Genomic DNA, 22,503 nt, shown 5'->3' with positions numbered 1-22,503 from the left:
CCGTCGGGTCGCCATCAGCACAGAGTTTGAAGTCGATCCGACCAACGGTTCTCGAGATACGCGAAGGACAGAGAGAGAGACAGACAGACAGACAGACGCTATCGTCATTATAGTATAGATAGATATAAATATATTATATTTGTTTTCTGATCTGCTTCTGTTGGGGTTTGTTAGTCAGCCAATTTTTGGCATGCTCCAGACTTCTGCCGGCCACGCCATCTTGTGGCGCTTGTACGTTACTACAAACTACAGTTACAGACAGTATATAACAGACAGTACAGACAGTATATAACAGGCATCGGGCATTTGCCGGTATCCACTGTTGTCTTTTCCTTTGTTTTTGTTTCCGGCCTGTATCTGTGTCGACCACGCCCCCGGAGACCTGACGTTTCATTGATTACCGGGCACTATTAGAGGAAATATGGTAATTTATTAATTCATTGTTGTTCCCTGCTTATTGTTGTACAAGGTCACAGGGGGTAAGGCCTATCCCAGCATGCACTGGATGTAAAGTAGGGGAACACCCAGGGTGGACACAGATACAGTCAGTCACATTTGTACCCATTCAGTTCACCATAAATCCCCTTTGATCCCCACAGCAGAAAACAGCACCGCGGTCCCGAGTCCGACCTTTGACCCCGGCCATGTTTCTGTGGAGAAGACCACGTCACTATGGCAACAGTTCTGCGAGGGTACGGAGCTCAACTCCACCTGCGACAAATTCTTCACTCACAGCAAGTTCTCCCAGATCCCGGGCATTCCCGGCCTGGCCAGCGGGATCATTACAGGTACGCTGTGTGTGTGTGTGTATGTGTGTGCGTGTGTATGGGTGTGCGTGTGCGTGTGCGTGTGCGTTAGGGCATTCACGACTAGTGAATTTTACTAGTCGACTAGTCGTCCCTAAAGGTAGTCGACTAGTCGACTAACCGTTTTTAATTTATTTTTAATTAAAAAAAAAAAATTTTTTTTTTTTTTTTTTTTAATCTTTAAGAAAGAACATGAGGTATTTACACGACATACATGGAATATCATATCCCATATCCCCCACAAAGAACATCAAAACACAACAAAACAAAACAAGAAAACTGCATAAGATACACAATAATCCAAGAACAAACAAGACTATTGGACAAACAACCAAACAAAAACAATGCATTCAGCTCCTATCCTGATAAGCCTAATGACACTGGGGTAAAAAGTTCTTAAAGTCAAACTCTGTATGTGGTTGCCATATTTTGGGGATGTCTAAGAATCTGCCTTTGCTCTTGTAGTAAATGTTATCCAACATATGGTAGCTTGAGAGTTCATCCCACCAGTGAACTACAGCTGGGGGATTGGATGCTTTCCAATTTAAAGCTATGCATTTCCTAGCTGCCAACAGGGCAAGATCTATGTATTTACTTTGAATGCATTGTTTTTGTTTGGTTGTTTGTCCAATAGTCTTGTTTGTTCTTGGATTATTGTGTATCTTATGCAGTTTTCTTGTTTTGTTTTGTTGTGTTTTGATGTTCTTTGTGGGGGATATGGGATATGTATGTTCTTTCTTAAAGATATAAAAATTTTTTTTTTTTTTTTTTTTTTTTTTTTTTTGCTAAAACGACTAGTCGACTACTAAGCACAGTGTCGACTAGTGGTTTTACTAGTCGACTAGTCGACTAGTCGACTAGTCTGTGAATGCCCTAGTGTGCGTGTGCGTGTGCGTGTGCGTGTGTGTGTGTGTGTGTGAGCGTGTGTGTGTGTGTGAGCGTGTGTGTGTGTGTGTGTGTGCGCGCGTTGCTGGGTGTGATTTACAGGTATGGTGTGTGTGTGTGTGTGTATGTGTGCGTGTGCGTGCGTGCGATTTACAGGTACGGTGTGTGTGTGTGTGTGATTTTGCTACCTGAAATTCATCTGTTAATATTTCAGAAATACATATAAGTCCATCTGCTTATTTTATAAGCAATTGTGTTCAAATAAGTCATTACTTAATTAACAATCTTGGAAATCATCGTCTATCGGTCTGACGAGGATTAGACTCTAGGGGGCGACTGCCAATATTTCGGGGTTTCTCAGTGTAGTCAAGACTTCCTCTTCCGTGCGCCGGTCATCGTTTACAGTCCGATTAGCAAATTGAGCCGCAAGAATCAAACGTTTCTCCACACAAACATCAAGACTTTTATTAGGTGTTTTAGGTCCAGATGACATTTGGGCTAATCCCTATAAACAAATATCTGCATAGGAGACGTCGTCTCTCAACTCCAACTCCATTCTCGTGTCTCAATTTGATAGTTGGCCTGTAAACACTGACTGTAGCGTGAGGAAGAGGAAATCTTCGCCTGGATGTCTGCTGACAGCATGTCCCCCGGCAACCATCACTAACGTCACCCTAACCCCCCGGCAACCATCACTAACATCACCCTGACCCCCCAGCAACCATCACTAACATCACCCTGACCCCCCAGCAACCATCACTAACATCACCCTAACCCCCCGGCAACCATCGCTAACATCACCCTAACCCCCCGGCAACCATCACTAACATCACCCTGACCCCCCGGCAACCATCACTAACATCACCCTAACCCCCCAGCAACCATCACTAACATCACCCTAACCCCCCGGCAACCATCACTAACATCACCCTAACCCCCCGGCAACCATCACTAACATCACCCTGACCCCCCGGCAACCATCACTAACATCACCCTGACCCCCCGGCAACCATCACTAACATCACCCTGACCCCCCGGCAACCATCACTAACATCACCCTAACCCCCCGGCAACCATCACTAACATCACCCTAACCCCCCGGCAGGCAACCATCACTAACATCACCCTAACCCCCCGGCAGGCAACCATCACTAACATCACCCTAACCCCCCGGCAGGCAACCATCACTAACATCACCCTAACCCCCCGGCAACCATCACTAACATCACCCTAACCCCCCGGCAACCATCACTAACATCACCCTGACCCCCCAGCAACCATCACTAACGTCACCCTAACCCCCCAGCAACCATCACTAACATCACCCTGACCCCCCGGCAACCATCACTAACATCACCCTAACCCCCCGGCAACCATCACTAACATCACCCTAACCCCCCGGCAACCATCACTAACATCACCCTGACCCCCCGGCAACCATCACTAACATCACCCTAACCCCCCGGCAGGCAACCATCACTAACATCACCCTAACCCCCCGGCAACCATCACTAACATCACCCTAACCCCCCGGCAGGCAACCATCACTAACATCACCCTAACCCCCCGGCAACCATCACTAACATCACCCTAACCCCCCAGCAACCATCACTAACATCACCCTAACCCCCCGGCAACCATCACTGACATCACCCTAACCCCCCGGCAACCATCACTAACATCACCCTAACCCCCCGGCAACCATCGCTAACATCACCCTAACCCCCCGGCAACCATCGCTAACATCACCCTAACCCCCCGGCAACCATCACTAACATCACCCTAACCCCCCGGCAACCATCACTAACATCACCCTAACCCCCCGGCAACCATCACTAACATCACCCTGACCCCCCAGCAACCATCACTAACATCACCCTAACCCCCCGGCAACCATCACTAACATCACCCTAACCCCCCGGCAAACATCACTAACATCACCCTAGACTCAGCCCTCAGTCTTAATCCGTTTCACTCCTGTAAGACTGAGAATATTACTATTTAAATCTTTGCATAACGTTAGGTGGCGCTGTTGGAAGCCTTGCATCGGAGAACCAATCATGAGTGTTGTGGGCGGGCCTGCTTTCTGGGGGCAGTGAAGCTCATGCAGGACCAGTGTCTCGCAAAACATCGCCGCGTTTGCGGAGAAACATATTAATCACTTAGAAACAAACATAACCTGTTAATAGGACGTGTTTCATCCGGCCCCGGCGGCTAGAGGTCTTTTCCCCAGCGATAAGCCAGACTCCCGAGGCTAACGTTACAGAGCCTGCTGATGACTCACAGTAGCAAGCGGACCACTTCCGGGTAGGAAACATTATTGTAAAAATAAACAACAGCTATAAATTTTGTTTGGAGCATATCAGCTTCATGCTCTGTGTTAGGACTATGATAAATGGCATTGCCGCTACCAAATAAAATTCTAATAATAAATGTAGGCGTGTCTGCTGCCGGCCGTTCTCGCCGGGCTCGGACAGACAGTTTCTGACAGTGAAATTCCCAGACGTTTGGTGGCGCAGCTCACCAAACGTCTGGGAGCCGAGACTAACATCACCCTAACCCCCCGGCAACCATCACTAACATCACCCTAACCCCCCGGCAACCATCACTAACATCACCCTAACCCCCCGGCAACCATCACTAACATCACCCTAACCCCCCGGCAACCATCACTAACGTCACCCTAACCCCCCGGCAACCATCACTAACATCACCCTAACCCCCCGGCAACCATCACCCTCAGAGTCTCATCGTCGTCAGACTGATAGATGTTCATTAGTAACCACTACTAGTAACCACCACTTTGATTTCATGGCAGCAGTCATTTTGTGTTTATGAGCAAAATGATCTCATTATGAAACAAATCTCTCATCAATGGAAAAATGGTGAGAGAATGATGCCATATAGCATGAATTCAGTGTAAATGAGATGAGAGGGTATTTCTCTCCTTTAACTATGAACATGAGGATGAGCAGTGTAAAGGAGATGAGAGCGGGAAGAGTCCTGGGGCCAGTTGCACCAAGTGGTCTTAACTATGCCTGGTCGTAACTCCTACGTCGGTCTTAGTTAAGACCAGTCTTTAGAGTGGATTTACGCCTGTTGCACCAACAGGGTTTATGTCTGGTCTTAACTACGCTGGTCGTAGCAATGCGCGTCCATGTGAATTGCCGGGGAATGCCCCCTGATTGGGCCAAAAATGTGCCTCGTGCCGTCACCCACTACTGTATGTGCGTCACTACACCCTCCCTCCTCCCACCCCCCTCCTCCTGTAGAAGCCCCAGGGGAAAATGGCGGCGGCGATTAGTGTCTTGCAGTCTGAATGAAATTGAATGTAACGTTCCCAATTCTATGTATTAAATTCTAAAAAACGACCCTCAACATTTGGGAAGGCTAAGCCACACAACTAGTTCATTATAATCTAAATTCATGCTTCAAAGGCGACTTTACGACGATGAGGACGGTAAGGACTCAATTACAGCAGGTCTCTGCTGATAGACACGGAGATCTCTGTTACAGGCAGGCACTTCATTACGCCTCCTCCTGACCAGGCGTAAGAGTTACGCCTGGGCGTAGTGAAAAGAAGGCTTAAGCCCTCTTGGTGCAACCGGCGTAGCTGTTAGGTCGTAAAGTTACGACCAACTTAGCTTAAGACCAGTCGTAAGACCACTTGGTGCAACTGGCCCCAGAATAACAAGAAAGAAGATGACTTACACAATAGAAACATAAAACTATATCCTGTCAAATACAAATTAAAATCAAGTGCCATCTTGCTGTGTTAAATTGCGTTTATTTTCATTGCATTTGTGTTGTTTTGTATCCACAGATACATGTACATTTAGCTTGTATCCACAGATATTTAGCTGTTTACTTATGAGATGGATCTTCCCCTTGTGTTTCTGCTTTCTTTCTTTCTTTCTTTCTTTCTTTCTTTCTTTCTTTCTTTCTTTCTTTCTTTCTTTCTTTCTTTCTTTCTTTCCCTTCTTTTCTTTTCAAGTATGGGTTTTGTATTTGATTCATATATTCAAATTGTCTTGCTGTGTCCTTCTTCTTGCATAGAGAACCTGTGGAGCACCTACCTCACCAGAGGGGACGTGCTGGAGAAAGCTTCCCTCAACTCCTCTCCCATTGCACACCCAGTAACCAATCAGCGGCCCTACGTGTTCGCTGACATCACCACCTCCTTCACCCTATTGGTCGGCATCTTCTTCCCATCTGTCACAGGTACAGACTTCCTGTATTTCTTTAATGTGTTTGATACAGTTCTCAACTTTGTCTGTGTTCTTGTCATGCTAAACCCAACAGTGTTCATATCACAACATGCTAAACCCAACAGTGTTCATATCACAACATGCTAAACCCAACAGTGTTCATATCACAACATGCTAAACCCAACAGTGTTCATATCACAACATGCTAAACCAAACAGTGTTCATATCACAACATGCTAAACCCAACAGTGTTCATATCACAACATGCTAAGCCCAACAGTGTTCATATGACAACATGCTAAACCCAACAGTGTTCATATGACAACATGCTAAGCCCAACAGTGTTCATATCACAACATGCTAAACCCAACAGTGTTCATATCACAACATGCTAAACCCAACAGTGTTCATATGACAACATGCTAAACCCAACAGTGTTCATATGACAACATGCTAAACCCAACAGTGTTCATATCACAACATGCTAAACCCAACAGTGTTCATATCACAACATGCTAAGCCCAACAGTGTTCATATCACAACATGCTAAACCCAACAGTGTTCATATCACAACATGCTAAACCAAACAGTGTTCATATCACAACATGCTAAACCCAACAGTGTTCATATCACAACATGCTAAGCCCAACAGTGTTCATATGACAACATGCTAAACCCAACAGTGTTCATATCACAACATGCTAAACCCAACAGTGTTCATATCACAACATGCTAAACCCAACAGTGTTCATATGACAACATGCTAAACCCAACAGTGTTCATATCACAACATGCTAAACCCAACAGTGTTCATATCACAACATGCTAAACCCAACAGTGTTCATATGACAACATGCTAAACCCAACAGTGTTCATATCACAACATGCTAAACCCAACAGTGTTCATATGACAACATGCTAAACCCAACAGTGTTCATATCACAACATGCTAAGCCCAACAGTGTTCATATGACAACATGCTAAACCCAACAGTGTTCATATGACAACATGCTAAACCCAACAGTGTTCATATCACAACATGCTAAACCCAACAGTGTTCATATCACAACATGCTAAGCCCAACAGTGTTCATATGACAACATGCTAAGCCCAACAGTGTTCATATCACAACATGCTAAACCCAACAGTGTTCATATCACAACATGCTAAACCCAACAGTGTTCATATCACAACATGCTAAACCCAACAGTGTTCATATCACAACATGCTAAACCCAACAGTGTTCATATCACAACATGCTAAACCCAACAGTGGTCATATCACAACATGCTAAACCCAACAGTGTTCATATGACAACATGCTAAGCCCAACAGTGTTCATATCACAACATGCTAAACCCAACAGTGTTCATATCACAACATGCTAAACCCAACAGTGGTCATATCACAACATGCTAAACCCAACAGTGTTCATATCACAACATGCTAAACCCAACAGTGTTCATATCACAACATGCTAAACCCAACAGTGTTCATATCACAACATGCTAAACCCAACAGTGTTCATATGACAACATGCTAAGCCCAACAGTGTTCATATCACAACATGCTAAACCCAACAGTGTTCATATCACAACATGCTAAACCCAACAGTGTTCATATCACAACATGCTAAGCCCAACAGTGTTCATATCACAACATGCTAAGCCCAACAGTGTTCATATCACAACATGCTAAGCCCAACAGTGTTCATATCACAACATGCTAAGCCCAACAGTGTTCATATCACAACATGCTAAGCCCAACAGTGTTCATATCACAACATGCTAAACCCAACAGTGTTCATATCACAACATGCTAAACCCAACAGTGTTCATATCACAACATGCTAAACCCAACAGTGTTCATATCACAACATGCTAAACCCAACAGTGTTCATATCACAATACCACCTGTCATGCTAAACCCAACAGTAGGCAATTTCCCAAATGTTAATATCACAATACCACCACAGAAAGGTCAATATTCGATTTTTGCAGAAAATATTGCTATAATGACAAACTATTCTGATATTTGATATTATCGAATATTGGCCCAAGCTGACGAACACCTCCTGTTTTGGAGACAAGCTTCTCTCTTACAAACACACGGGTGTCGTTTTTGGCTTCTAGCTAAATTTGAGAGAGAGAGAGAGGGACAGAGAGGGAGGGATGGAGGGAGAGAGAGAGAGAGAGAGAGAGAGAGGGAGGGATGGAGGGAGAGAGAGAGAGAGAGGGATGGAGGGAGAGAGAGAGAGAGAGGGAGGGATGGAGAGAGAGGGAGAGAGAGAGAATGCATGCGATTTAGGCTCCTTAACGAGCAGATGGCCAGTGAGTTTTTTCCTGCTGTTGCGTCTATAAAGCTGAAGTGTGCGTTAAGGTAGGACATAGGCTACATGTAAGTTGTGACACTTATGTTGTTGTGAATAATTCAGCCTAAACAGAGCCCTGTACCACGAAGCTCGATTAGTGGTTTAGCGAGGTAACTTCATGTTTAACCCTGGTTTGGCCGTGCTATGAAGCTAGTTAACTTCTTACCGACATATATTTCCATAGCAACTTATGCTTCACACTTAACTCATTGAGTGCCATGGACGTCTTTCGACGTCCAATTAAATAGTGACGTAGAGTGCCACGGACGTCTTTCGACGTCCAATGCGTTTTTTGACGGTGGGACGTCGATCAAAGCCTTCCGCATTTCCTGTACAACTATTGTAGCTATTGGAGGTCTATAACCTATTTTACAGAACCCTTAGGTGGCGACAGTGCTCTCCAGGTTAACAGAAAGGCAGAGAAAAACAGAGAATAAGTCGTTGGGGAAACGGAAATCGCATCGCATCCGTATGCATCGATATGCATGAAGCGTTTTAACGTTAGATGTGCCTGCAGCAGCCAATCTGCTCCCACAATTGAGCTCCTCCATGTCCGCTGTGACAGCCCAGGCCATTCGCATGATCAGCCGTGGAGTTATTATTCTCAACTGGAAGCTGAATGTCGCGCACCCTTCACAGTGCAGAGCAAATTCAGCAGAGAGCCACCTCCCATACAGGAGGAGTGTGCAGTTGAGGCGGGGCGGGGGGGGGGGCACGCAGAGCAGCACACAACACTGACCCAGACAGACCCAGGCAGCAGGACAGGGTTGGCAAACGCAAGCCAGAATATCCGATGCCCACCAGCAGCAAATCAAGAAAGCAAAGAAGCTGCAACCAGCAGCGCACGCAGGGGCCAGCGCTGCTGGTTGCAGCTAAAAATATTATTCTGCCAAACAAAATTCCCTGGCCTTCACTGTTTTATTGAAGGAAATTATTTTTGAGGTGTGACTACATCAGAAAATTAGCTTCAGAGTCAGTGATGTGTTTGAAATGTTTAATTTCACAAAAGGGCCATTATCTCAGCTTCTAGAAAAAAAATGCTCTTTTTTGTTAAATCAAGCTATCTTCTCCGGCTGATAACTAAAGAACGGAAAATGATATCAATAAACCTGTTTTTGCTGATGATAGAAAAGAGTCTCATCGTTCTTTTTGCGTGTTCATTGTTTACATAGTAATATCACACAATATTCTGTGGTCCTCGAGAAATCACTGAAAAAAGCTCTGAAACTCTGGCACTGGGAGCGTCCGTTCTCCAAAAGTGGCTGGCACTCAATGAGTTAACCTGGTCCGCAGCAGGTTAAGTTGCAAGGATAAGATTAGACCTTAAAAGGCACCGCCCACGAACCAATCGAATCAGCAGTTTGGAAAAATGGCCAACCCCTTTCTGGACGAGTTTCCCATCGCGGAAGGAGCACGAATTGTAAGGGGGGCTCTGAGGAGAGAAAGAGTGTTTCGTGACCGACAGGATCCATTTGATCATTCAGAAAAAGAAAAAAGAAAAAAAAGGCTCCTGTTGAATTAATCAAGGGCTACTGTAAAGCCTTGCACTTGTTGCAGGCTACATTTAAATTAAGCCCTACTTACCACTTTGGAATATGTTTTTATATATTAATTTTTGTGCTCTCAAGTAGCCTAGATATGTTTTTTTTTTTTTTCTTTTTTTTTCTTCGTTTATTTGGATGGGACAGTGCAAGATTAATGAACATAGAAACCACAGAACAGATAGTAAAACCTGGAACATAGTAAAAGTGTAAAAATTGCCGGATTTAGCACGAGGCTAATTTCCATCCCTTGTCCCATAAAACATAAAAACACAAAAAACATAGAGCGTAAAACGTAGAACATAATAAAAACATACATAAAACATAGGTAGCAGCAGTACACTCTAAAACTACATAAAACATGAGTAGCAACAGAACACTCTAAAATACATGGCAGCAATTACACTTTGAAAAATAAAAATACATAATAATAATACACACAAAAAGAGAAGAAAAACATACTACCTGTGGACACATGACTGGTTTGTTTTCAGCCATTTTTTAAGTCCACCTTTAAAAGCGGCAAGGGTGGGGCTGTCCCTTATGGAGACGGGGAGACTATTCCAGACATTCAGTCTTCCCCAGGGCAGCTGTGGCTACATCACCCGTAGCTTACCACCACTGGTACGAATGGTGTGAATGAATAATGATTCCTGTGAAGCGCTTTGGGTGTCTAGAAAAGCGCTATATAAATCCAATCATTATTATTATTCCATATTTGGCTGCCTTTTACCGATAGGACATTTTGACCAAACGTGGTCATTCTGCGATGGACCTTACAATCACCTCTGGTGTCTGATCTAGTGCCGAGTCCAGTGAGTCTATTTTTTTGGATGAATTCCTGTAGCGGAGGGGGAGCTAGTCCATGTAGGCATTTGAAGAAGAAACAGGCACTCTTTAAGACCTTGAGATTTTCAAAGCTCAGGAATTGATGTTGTTCCAGAATGTTACAGTGGTGGTATGACAAAGGTTTTCTAGCAAATGCCTTGATGGCTCTGTAATATAGCTGTTCAATAGGTTTTATGACAGTGGCACCTGCAAACGACCAGTTTGACCCCGCCGATCGATTGCAGCTGAATAGTGAGTGGAGAAATTTCACTAAACCGGCATAAAAAGGTTACATAAACGTCTCCAAAGCGCACGGTGCCGTGTGCACAACGGAGCTGAGACTGACGTTGGGTTGGAATTGAAATGGTCATACATGCTAGAATAGCCTACTACATCTAAGCAATTTAATATGGGATCAGATCACCTGCACACAGGCGATCCCATATTAAGATGATTCATATCTAGGCTACTCCTGCATTTTGCAGCTGCAACTGTGTTGCTTTTGGCCTGTATGATGTGATTGAACTTCATATTTCCAGCATCATTATATGAAATAAGGAGATATGCGACTCTGCTGACAATAGCCTATATATGTGAACACAAAATAGGCTATTTTTTATAAATGAAATCTATGCCCGCACGTACCGTGTCGATTCAGTTCAGAAGCATTTTTTTATTTTATTATCATTCTTTTTTTTATTGATTAGCCTATAGGAATTATTCAATCAGTGCGACTAAACACATCATGAGATCATTATTATTCATTGAGCCTAAATGGTCTATACATACGGATTTTGGACTGAGATAGATTACACATTGCTTCCACAAAAGACATGCCGGTTTTATTGAGTTTATTGAGAGGGTGAATTGAGCTTCTGTAGATAGCCTACGTGGAGGCAGAAACCGCTCTTCAAAGAAATTACTGGTGTGGATAAAAGTGGTAACTTTAGACAGTCATTCAGGAACAGACTAATAATATCCAATGCGGATTTTTATTTGCAGTTTCAATGAACGAGGAAATAGGCGTCTCTGGCGCTGTAGGAGTTGGAGCAGTCCATATTGCATTGTGATTGGCAGTTGTTAAAAACGATGCCTCTTTTGCGGGCACGAGCTCCAGTGCACGGGCATTTTCATGTGCACGAGCTCTCGGCTTGATTAGAAAAACCTGGTTCCACTAAACGAGTGGCAACCGAGGTTCGTGGTACAAGTTAACTACAATCGAGCTGATCTGGTTTAGACAAACCAGATCAAGGGACAGATCCTGGATCTTCTTATAGACGGTTTTAACTTGACAACAAAAAACATTCTAAATTGAACCCCCGCTCACTTCCTGTTGCAGTGTTTGCTATGGACATAAAAGAAAAAAAAACATTAAAGTGCAGGACTGACCATTCCGTGAAAACTGTCTATACAGCTGAGCGGCGAAAACAAAAGTAACGATGTCGAGTGAATATTTCTGCAGTTTGCCGAATGCTGAGAAAAAGGAAGTGCTGTGGGGTTGCGCTCTGGTGAAAACCGTCTATAGAACATTCATGGTATAGGGCTCAGATATCCTTACTTATTCTACCAATTATGTTGTTTGTTTAGCATAACTAGCAGACGGTCTTCTTGTTCTTTCTAGCCATTGACTGATGGTTTACATTTGTAGACAGTTACCTTATCCAGGAGCAGCTGCTGCAGCTGGTGCTTTTTTGTCCCGGGGCACTATACCAGAAATTGGGCTGAAATCCATATCATCAAGGATTCTTCTCTCTATCAAAACTGTTGTTCATTCATGCTAATGTAAGTTATTTAGGAGGATGGATTTAAACTTAGCCAACGCTTTTGCTGAAATGACACAACTTCACAAATGGAAACATAAAATGAACAGAAACTGTTTTTTCATCAAACAAAACTTTGTTTGTGAAAGATTCTTGCTCTATAATTAAAACACACTGGTAGAGAGAAAACAGTGGGGGTATGTAGTGTATGTAGTGTAGTGGTATGTAGTGATGCTGACTTCTTTTTCTGTCTCTTGTTCTGTCTGGCCTCATTTCATGGATATTTCTGCACACATTCACTTCAGTTTTTATATATATATATATATATACTGTATGTCTGGTTTGAGAAAATGTTGCAACTTCTTGACCTAATGACCTGAACTCCTTCAAAATGCATGGCCTGTTAGCCAAATCCATCCTTTGCTACATGTTTTATTGGGGGGAAGACTGGACTAAGGCTTCTTGGTGTACATGTTTTATTGGGAGGAAGACTGGACTAAGGCTTCTTGGTGTACATGTTTTATTGGGGGGAAGACTGGACTAAGGCTTCTTGGTGTACATGTTTTATTGGGGGGAAGACTGGACTAAGGCTTCTTGGTGTACATGTTTTATTGGGGGGAAGACTGGACTAAGGCTTCTTGGTGTACATGTTTTATTGGGGGGAAGACTGGACTAAGGCTTCTTGGTGTACATGTTTTATTGGGAGGAAGACTGGACTAAGGCTTCTTGGTGTACATGTTTTATTGGGGGGAAGACTGGACTAAGGCTTCTTGGTGTACATGTTTTATTGGGAGGAAGACTGGACTAAGGCTTCTTGGTGTACATGTTTTATTGGGAGGAAGACTGGACTAAGGCTTCTTGGTCATGTTTTATTGGGAGGAAGACTGGACTAAGGCTTCTTGGTGTACATGTTTTATTGGGGGGAAGACTGGACTAAGGCTTCTTGGTGTACATGTTTTATTGGGAGGAAGACTGGACTAAGGCTTCTTGGTGTACATGTTTTATTGGGGGGAAGACTGGACTAAGGCTTCTTGGTGTACATGTTTTATTGGGAGGAAGACTGGACTAAGGCTTCTTGGTCATGTTTTATTGGGAGGAAGACTGGACTAAGGCTTCTTGGTGTACATGTTTTATTGGGGGGAAGACTGGACTAAGGCTTCTTGGTGTACATGTTTTATTGGGAGGAAGACTGGACTAAGGCTTCTTGGTCATGTTTTATTGGGAGGAAGACTGGACTAAGGCTTCTTGGTGTACATGTTTTATTGGGGGGAAGACTGGACTAAGGCTTCTTGGTGTACATGTTTTATTGGGAGGAAGACTGGACTAAGGCTTCTTGGTGTACATGTTTTATTGGGAGGAAGACTGGACTAAGGCTTCTTGGTGTACATGTTTTATTGGGAGGAAGACTGGACTAAGGCTTCTTGGTGTACATGTTTTATTGGGGGGAAGACTGGACTAAGGCTTCTTGGTGTACATGTTTTATTGGGAGGAAGACTGGACTAAGGCTTCTTGGTGTACATGTTTTATTGGGAGGAAGACTGGACTAAGGCTTCTTGGTGTACATGTTTTATTGGGAGGAAGACTGGACTAAGGCTTCTTGGTGTACATGTTTTATTGGGGGGAAGACTGGACTAAGGCTTCTTGGTGTACATGTTTTATTGGGAGGAAGACTGGACTAAGGCTTCTTGGTGTACATGTTTTATTGGGGGGAAGACTGGACTAAGGCTTCTTGGTCATGTTTTATTGGGAGGAAGACTGGACTAAGGCTTCTTGGTGTACATGTTTTATTGGGGGGAAGACTGGACTAAGGCTTCTTGGTCATGTTTTATTGGGGGGAAGACTGGACTAAGGCTTCTTGGTGTACATGTTTTATTGGGAGGAAGACTGGACTAAGGCTTCTTGGTGTACATGTTTTATTGGGGGGAAGACTGGACTAAGGCTTCTTGGTGTACATGTTTTATTGGGGGGAAGACTGGACTAAGGCTTCTTGGTGTACGATAAACTTCTTCATTTGTGAATTGATGCGGTTCCTCTTTTCATCAGCATCCTAGCCACATGCACAGCGACGGAGACAAACCTTTAAAAACTCAATGGGTAAAAATGATGCTGTTTTAACTAGTTTCTAAACAGTTGATATCTTGGAAATGTGAGATTTTCAACTGACAGCAAAATCAGTAAACAAAGATATTTCATAAAAATAGGGTTAGGGTTAGTATAATAGTATTAGTAATACTACTAATACTAATAACAACAACTCTAACTCTCTCTTTAATGATTTCCTCTCCCTCAGGAATCATGGCCGGTTCCAACCGCTCGGGGGATCTGAAAGACGCCCAGCGCTCGATCCCCATCGGAACCATCCTGGCCATCCTCACCACCTCCCTCGTCTGTATCCTTTTGTCATGTGACACATTTCATTAGTCATGTGACACATTTCATTAGTCATGTGACACATTTCATTAGTCATGTGACACATTTCATTAGGCAGATGCTTTTTACCCAAAACAACTCACAGCACCATGACTACCGTACAGTTTCATCATGGTGTTCCTAGTGTTCTACACTCCCTTATATGTTTCTACTCATTTGCACAGTTATGACAACATTCTTTATAATATTACAAGTTTCTAGCTACTACCCTTTTATCTGTACTGTCCTGCCATACAAAGTCAAACAGTTTGTGTGTTTGAAAAGCGAAAGAACATGACTAGGGTTTAGATTTCACGTTAAAAAAATCAATCTGAAATGCTATCAACTTCTGTATCAGTAATACTTTTGGCAGTAGAGACTATGAGGTCATGTTTTTCTGTTTCACCGCTCTTTGGGTTGGTAGATTGTATTTCTGTGTGTTGTATTATTGCAAAAACACCACAGAGGATGTTCTTACAGCAACGATTATGGCTCCATACGACCATTACCAACGCATGCACACTGTCCGAAAAGTGCCGTACATACAGTATACAATTGTGTTGCAATGTGTCTTTGACCAATGAGATCGCTCTGCTGAAAACGAGTTTTTGCATGAGCAGTGAACACTTTCGGTCATCTCGTATGTGGGAAAGGCTCAAGGTAAATTTCCATTTCCACCATTGAAGATGAAATCCGTTAAATCCAGCCCAGTCTGTTCATCAGTCTGTTCATCAGGGGATCCAGTCTGTTCATCAGTCTGTTCATCAGGGGATCCAGTCTGTTCATCAGTCTGTTCATCAGGGGATCCAGTCTGTTCATCAGTCTGTTCATCAGGGGATCCAGTCTGTTCATCAGTCTGTTCATCAGGGGATCCAGTCTGTTCATCAGGGTATCTGCGGGGTCTCGAAAAGTATTAAAAGTTGGGTGTGTGTGTTGCTCACTAAATGTTATTGCATCAGTGATGTCACAATGCCTCCTTGTGTGTGTGTGTGTGTGTGCCCCATGAAATCACTGATTACATCATCAGTGTGTGTGTGCCCCCCTAGTATGATATCACTGATCAGTCTTGTTGTCACAATACCTCATTGTGTGTGTCTGTGTGCGCCCTTATTAAAGAAAAAGCCAGCACTCAAAAAGTCCTTTTCAATGTTTAATTTACCGTACCTCAGTCAGGAGTACAGCACATACATGTTTCGGCCCTACGGCCTTCCTCAGTGTGGAAGGCCGTAGGGCCGAAACATGTATGTGCTGTACTCCTGACTGAGGTAAATTAAACATTGAAAAGGACTTTTTGAGTGCTGGCTTTTTCTTTTTGTTTAATCTGTACTCGTGCCGTGCACCGGACCTCTTTGTTCACTCTCCGAGTGTGCTCGCATTTCTCTACTTTTGTGTGCGCCCTTATGACATCACTTTTGACATCATCACTGATGACATCACATCATTAGCTAATTAGCCTAATTAAAAGGTCCGGCTCCGTCAGGTCACCCGCACGGGTGCCCTTTACACGCCCCGAAGGTTTCAGCCCGATCGCGCGTAAAACGCCATAGCTGTGGCCGAACACAGAACTTGAAACAGAACCCACATAGTCAATTTTATATATAGATAGATGGCTGAATCGGTTTAAATTGAAACTGATTATAGAAATCAAACTTATGATGCTCTGTTAAAACCATATTGCATAGAAAAATCCTAGATATATATATTTTTCTCTCTTTAAGATATTAAATTGATACTGGACTCTGACTTGACTTGCTGTTCTACATGTAGACTTGAGACTTGTGACTCGAGCACAGTCGACTTGGTCACACCTCTGCTCAAAGTCCTACTTATGTCTCTGCATGGTTCTAGGCTATAAGCTGTCAAACAGAAACATGGTTCTAGGCTATAAGCTGTCAAACAGAAACATGGTTCTAGGCTATAAGCTGTCAAACAGAAACTGTCAAGAAACACCATTTTCCATAGAAATACCTTTTAGACACTTTGAGTTGATCAAAATGTTACTGCTCATATCAGGTCATCATATTTTAAGTAACTTTTGAGTTTATAAGAAGCCTGTCTCTTTATTGTGAAGCAGCTTTCTTGTTGTATTCCCTCTCTTGGCAACGTCTTTATAAACCACTGTTGAGTTCCATGTGTTAGTTATTTTCTCTGTTGCCGTTGTGTTTCCTGGTTTGCAACGTCGGGGTAAAATGTATTTGGACTCTTTTGTGCAGATTTACTGTTTCTATTTGTTCTATTTGATTTGCCTGCTGACTGTCTTGTTTTCCTGAGTGCCGTCCCTCCAGACTTGAGCAGTGTTGTTTTGTTTGGGGCCTGCATTGACGGAGTGGTGCTCAGAGACAAGTCAGTATACCTCTCAGGCTGTGTGTGTGTGTGTGTGTGTGTGTGTGTGTGTGTGTGTGTGTGTGTGTGTGAGAAGAGTGAAAGACTGGAAAGCAATAGTAGATGTTGTGTTTCTGTCCCTAGCTCTAATGGAGTGTGTCGCCCCCTGCAGGTTTGGAGACTCGGTGAAGGGGAACCTGGTGGTGGGCACGCTGGCCTGGCCCACCCCCTGGGTCATTGTGATTGGCTCTTTCTTCTCGACGTGCGGAGCGGGCCTCCAATCGCTGACGGGTGCGCCCCGCCTCCTCCAGGCCATCGCCAAGGACAACATCATCCCCTTCCTCAGGGTTAGACACACTTTTTTTTTTTTTTTTTTTTTTTACTATTTCATGAAACTATTTTCAGTCTAGGTTTTACTCTTCACACATCTGCATATACAGTACTATATAATTCATTCAGTTAATTCATTTGTGTGTGTGTGTGTGTGTGTGTGTGTGCGTGCGTGCGTGTTTGCGTGTGTGTGTGTCTGTGTATGACAGGTGTTTGGCCATGGGAAGGCCAATGGGGAGCCTACATGGGCTCTGCTGCTGACCGCCCTGATAGCCGAGCTGGGGATCCTCATCGCCTCCCTGGATCTGGTGGCCCCCATCCTGTCCATGTGAGTGTGTGTGTGTGTGTGTGTGTGTGTGTGAGTGAGTGTGTGACTGTGTGTTTGTGTGTGTGTGTGTGTGTGTGGGGGCAGATGCCGTCTGGAGAGAGAGAGAGAGAGAGAGAGAGGAGCAGCAGTGGAGGTAGGGAGGCCAGGCTCTCCTCAGCCTGATCCCCCTTCGCCTTGAAGCCCGTGATGGTTTCATTCCAGAGCACACTTCCCTCACGTTTGTTTTGCTAAAGACAGAGAGAAATACATAAACACTGAATTTGTAACATTATCAAAAAAGCTACAATACCCAAGTATGAGGTGAAATTATGGACTGTTCCATAATTAGTCTCAAGGGTGTTATAATCTGCCTTCATTGTTTATGTCAGATTTGGCAACATTACTTACTGATTGAAACATGGGGGTCGAATAGAGAGAGAGATCAGCTATGGATCTCTCTACCTCTGTCCCCCTTTATCACTTGTCCTTGTGTGGGACTGTGGACTGCAGATGAGTGCTGTGTTCAGTTTCATCATTGTTGGCATTGTGCCTGCGTGGGTGTAAGTCCTGTGAGTTGTTACCGTATTTTTAGTTACATTTTCTTCTGTTTTTGTAACAAGACGTGGGACTCTCTCTGCAGTCAGTTATGTTAAACGGTATGTGGTCCTAGTTCAGGAGCTCATGTACAACATGAGTCAAGGAAAGGGTGATTTTTCTTTTAGTTATGTTCAATATGTGTTTGTTTCTAAGTTTCTTCAGGCACATATTTCACTTGGTCTCCTAGGGAAGAAAAACCACCATAGGAACTTGTATCTCTCTTGCCGTCTGTTCCCAATTTTGATGTATTTTTCAGGACTGATTTATTAGCATGGCTATTAAACAGAAACAGTATTGCCAGAGCAATATACTATATATATATATATATATATATATATATACTCTTGAAATGTCTCTTTCTTTAAAATAAAATAAAAATGGCAGTTAATTTGCTAAAGCATTTGCAATAATGTAACCATCAACAATAAACAATCATAAAGTAAATGATAAATGTATCTCTTCTCTCTCTTCTCCCCCCCCCCTCTCTCTCTCTCTCTCTCTCTCCAGGTTCTTCCTCATGTGTTACCTGTTTGTGAACCTGGCCTGTGCCCTCCAGACTCTCCTGAGGACGCCCAACTGGAGGCCGCGCTTTTCCTACTACCACTGGTAGTGCTACACACTCCGCACACACACGCACACACACGTGCACGCACACACACGCACACACACACACACACACACACACACACACACACACACACACACACACACACACACACACTGACCTGCCCCTTCTCTGTGTCAGGACCTTGTCATTTTTGGGGATGACGATCTGCCTGGCGCTGATGTTCATCTCCTCTTGGTACTACGCAATCGTTGCTATGGTGATCGCCGGCATGATCTACAAGTACATCGAGTACCATGGGTATGTTACCATAGAGATACTCCACATGGTTGTACATTAGGGGTGTCACGGTACACAAAAGTCACGGTTCGGTACGTACCTCGGTTTTGGGGTCACGGTTCGGTACGAATACGGCACGGTACGAAAACGGGGAAAAAAAGCAACAAATCCCAAATTCTGTTTTTTTCCCTTTGAATATGTCTGAATTCTGCTTTTTACGCTATTTATACCATCAGAAATAGTGTCTAATATGTGGGAATGAATAAATGTCCACTATTTAATAAGATCTAGGCAATCCACACAAAAAGGTTTTACTCTAGAGCAGTGATTTTCAAAGTGTGGGGTGCGCCTCCCTCTCAGATGTCTGTATTCCAGCTGTTTGACAGGGCAAAGGCATTTCCCCCCACTTTAAATCTTTATTGTACACAAGTTTGTAAACAGAGCGCATGTGTGGAGTAGCCTAATACTCCCACCAACCCCTCCCCCTGTTGTATTTGTTTTATGTAGCATTTGCGTTTGATGTAAGCACTAATTTGGAATCCTATCTAAAAGCGGCCACTAGGCGGCAGTATTTCTTTAGTCAACGTCAAAATACCTACATGTTAAGTAGAAGAAGAATAAAACGGCAGAAGAAGAAAAACTTCTAAACCCTGTTGAAAGATACCCCCACACTGTCTGACAGACAACGGGTGGGTTTCACTTTCCCAGTAAGTACGGGAAAGAACCCTGTCAGCGCCTTAACGTTATTGGATGTGAGTTTTGTTTAGCATAATATGATTACGTTCGGTCATCTAATGGATTATTGGAACATGACAAGGAGTCATCCCCTCTTCCTTGCTTGTCTGCATCCGCAGATGTCTGGTTGAGTCTGCTTGACCGCATCACTCATCCCACGCGATTTAAGTTGCTTGTTTACAAGTTAACAGCTTTGTCAGTGTTATGTAACGTTTAGCCGCAACGCGCAACTATAAAGGACTTTGTCGCGGCTACGTAGCGTTACATTGGCAAGCTTACCTCGTTGGCTTGATGTTGACAGAATTTGCAAAACAGCTTATCGCCACAAAACGTCCCATTCTGTGAACGCGGATTTCTATGGCCCTTGTGTTGTTTTGGTGTGTCTTCTTCTGTGGCGTTTAATTCAATTCAATTCAATGCCGTTCAAACAGCGTTTAGGTGCTTCTGGATTTGACGTATTCGTCGTGTCGTTTCACGTATCGTGAAACGAGGTACCGTGAGGGTCGTACCGTAAATTCACGGGACGAATACATGTACCGTGACACCCCTATTGTACATGCAAATGTGTGTATGTACTGTATACGTGTGTGCATGTCCTGACGTATATACGTGTGTGTGTGTGTGTGTGTCAGCTATATTTCGTGTGTGTGTGTGTGTGTGTGCGCGTACGTGCGCGTGCGTGCGTGTGTGTGTGTGTGTGTGTGTGTGTGTGTGCACGCATTTCCATAAATATCTGGGTTTGTGTTTATCAGAGCGGAGAAGGAGTGGGGCGATGGGATCCGTGGTCTGTCGCTCAGCGCCGCCCGCTACGCCCTCTTGAGGCTGGAAGAGGGACCGCCGCACACCAAGAACTGGAGGTACTGAACTGCACGGTGGACATTTTTCATTTCATTTTATTTCACCAATTCTTTTGCCATGATGTGGCAGTCTTCTCCAGTCCACATGTAGGTGCTCTATAAACTAAAGCTAAGCTAAGCTAAATAAAATATTAACGTTCACACACGCCATCTAACCAGGAAGCATACACAAAACAAACAGCTGGCCGAGCTTGCATTAAACTGGAGGAAACCCTTGAGGAAGTGACGTGTTTTAGTGGGAGTGCCACGACGCTCTGACAGAAGAGTGGACTGTTGGCATAGCTGATAGCTGCATTGGTCTCATCACAGATGTAGGCCTGGGTATCACAGATGTAGGCCTGGGTATCGAACTTCCATACTTTTATGGTTTTGAGTGAATTACGTCAATACTACAGAGTATCGATTCACTTCGAGTATCGATTCATGAAATTTCAATACCTACGAGCGCGTTTTTTCAGAGTTGTCCTTGAATGCAGCATATGAGCACGAGACTACGAAATAATGTTTTAAATAAATGACAATGTTGAAATTGAGAAGTTTGGACTTCTTTTTTACAACTGAAATTATTATTATTATTTTTTTCATTAAAGAGAGTAAAGTATCAAAAAAGTATCTTTCAGGAACCGGTATCGAAGTCAAGGTACCGATATCGATATTGAACATTTTTGAACGACACCCAGCCCTAGACAGATGTACAAAATGTTGAAACTCATGTCACCCACATTAAGTATCCACCCGCCCTGTGGAGTCTCTCCATTGACCAGAACATCCTGGAAGTCTGTGTCACAGTTAAGATCCTGGCGGGTCACCATCCAGAGTCACTTGTGATGGGACACCAAGGTGGACCACATTTTGACCTCAGCCAACAGGAAGCTCTTAGCTCTGCGTCGCCTGAAGACATTTGGTGTGCGAGACCCAGAACTTGTTTCCATCTACTCAGGCTATGTGCGCCCGGGGCCGGGGTTGGAATATGCAACCCCGGCCCCGCCTGGTACAGTTCCCTGACTACAGACCAGGGAAAAGGCTGGAAAGCAGAAACAGGCCAGAGCTATTCAGGGTATCAGAGAGAGAGGTCACAGGTCACAGGTCGTCAGACAAGGAATTCTAACAAACTGGCCATTCCAAGATGTTGCACGGAGAAACCCAGGAGATCACCTATCCCCTATATGTGTATGAAACATTTGACTTTAGGGTAGAGAACATTTGATCTTTTCAGCTTATCATTGATTTTACTGTCACAGCAAAAATAATTCTGTGTTGTTAATGACTTTTGTTTTGATCAACCTGTAACACTGCTGAAACAAACAACTTTCAGCTATTTATTATAATCGTATGCACATATATCCACTGCAAATGGATGTAAGTAACATTGAGAGAGTTACTGAATAAATATCTTGGCATTATAGGCTGATGAGAAATTTACTTTTGATTCCTAAGTTTATCAGCAAACTGCATCAGAAAATTGAGTTGTACAGAAACAGAAGCAGCGTACTACAAAGGGAATTGTTGAAGCAGTTGTTCTGTCAGTTTTGGATTGTGGGGATGTTGCTTATAGAACTGCTGCTCCTTCCTTCCATAGCTACCCTACCTGCCATTCACCATGTATGATAAGGTGGGTTGGTCTCCTCTGGAAGAGAATTAGATTGGAACTTTATCTAACTCACTCAAATGACTGGGTTATGCTTCCAGGTCCCCCGAGCACGG

The 22,503-nt window shown here is 43.7% G+C and overlaps 1 protein-coding gene across 1 annotated transcript in view; it reads left to right on the top strand.

The window, feature by feature from the left end:
• Positions 1-22,503, top strand: part of slc12a6 (solute carrier family 12 member 6) — a 78,233-nt gene that overhangs the window by 35,398 nt on the left and 20,332 nt on the right. The window contains exons 9-17 of the mRNA XM_083640850.1: positions 600-788; positions 5,748-5,912; positions 14,689-14,787; positions 17,093-17,150; positions 17,302-17,476; positions 17,669-17,787; positions 18,871-18,969; positions 19,109-19,228; positions 20,695-20,799. Of these exons, the coding sequence (XP_083496976.1) occupies positions 600-788; positions 5,748-5,912; positions 14,689-14,787; positions 17,093-17,150; positions 17,302-17,476; positions 17,669-17,787; positions 18,871-18,969; positions 19,109-19,228; positions 20,695-20,799 (1,129 nt within the window). The remainder of the gene's footprint in view (positions 1-599; positions 789-5,747; positions 5,913-14,688; positions 14,788-17,092; positions 17,151-17,301; positions 17,477-17,668; positions 17,788-18,870; positions 18,970-19,108; positions 19,229-20,694; positions 20,800-22,503) is intronic.

This window comes from Poromitra crassiceps, assembly GCF_964638095.1.
Source record: "Poromitra crassiceps genome assembly, chromosome: 7".
Lineage (NCBI taxonomy): Eukaryota > Metazoa > Chordata > Actinopteri > Beryciformes > Melamphaidae > Poromitra > Poromitra crassiceps.
This window is presented reverse-complemented; position numbering and strand designations above follow the sequence as displayed.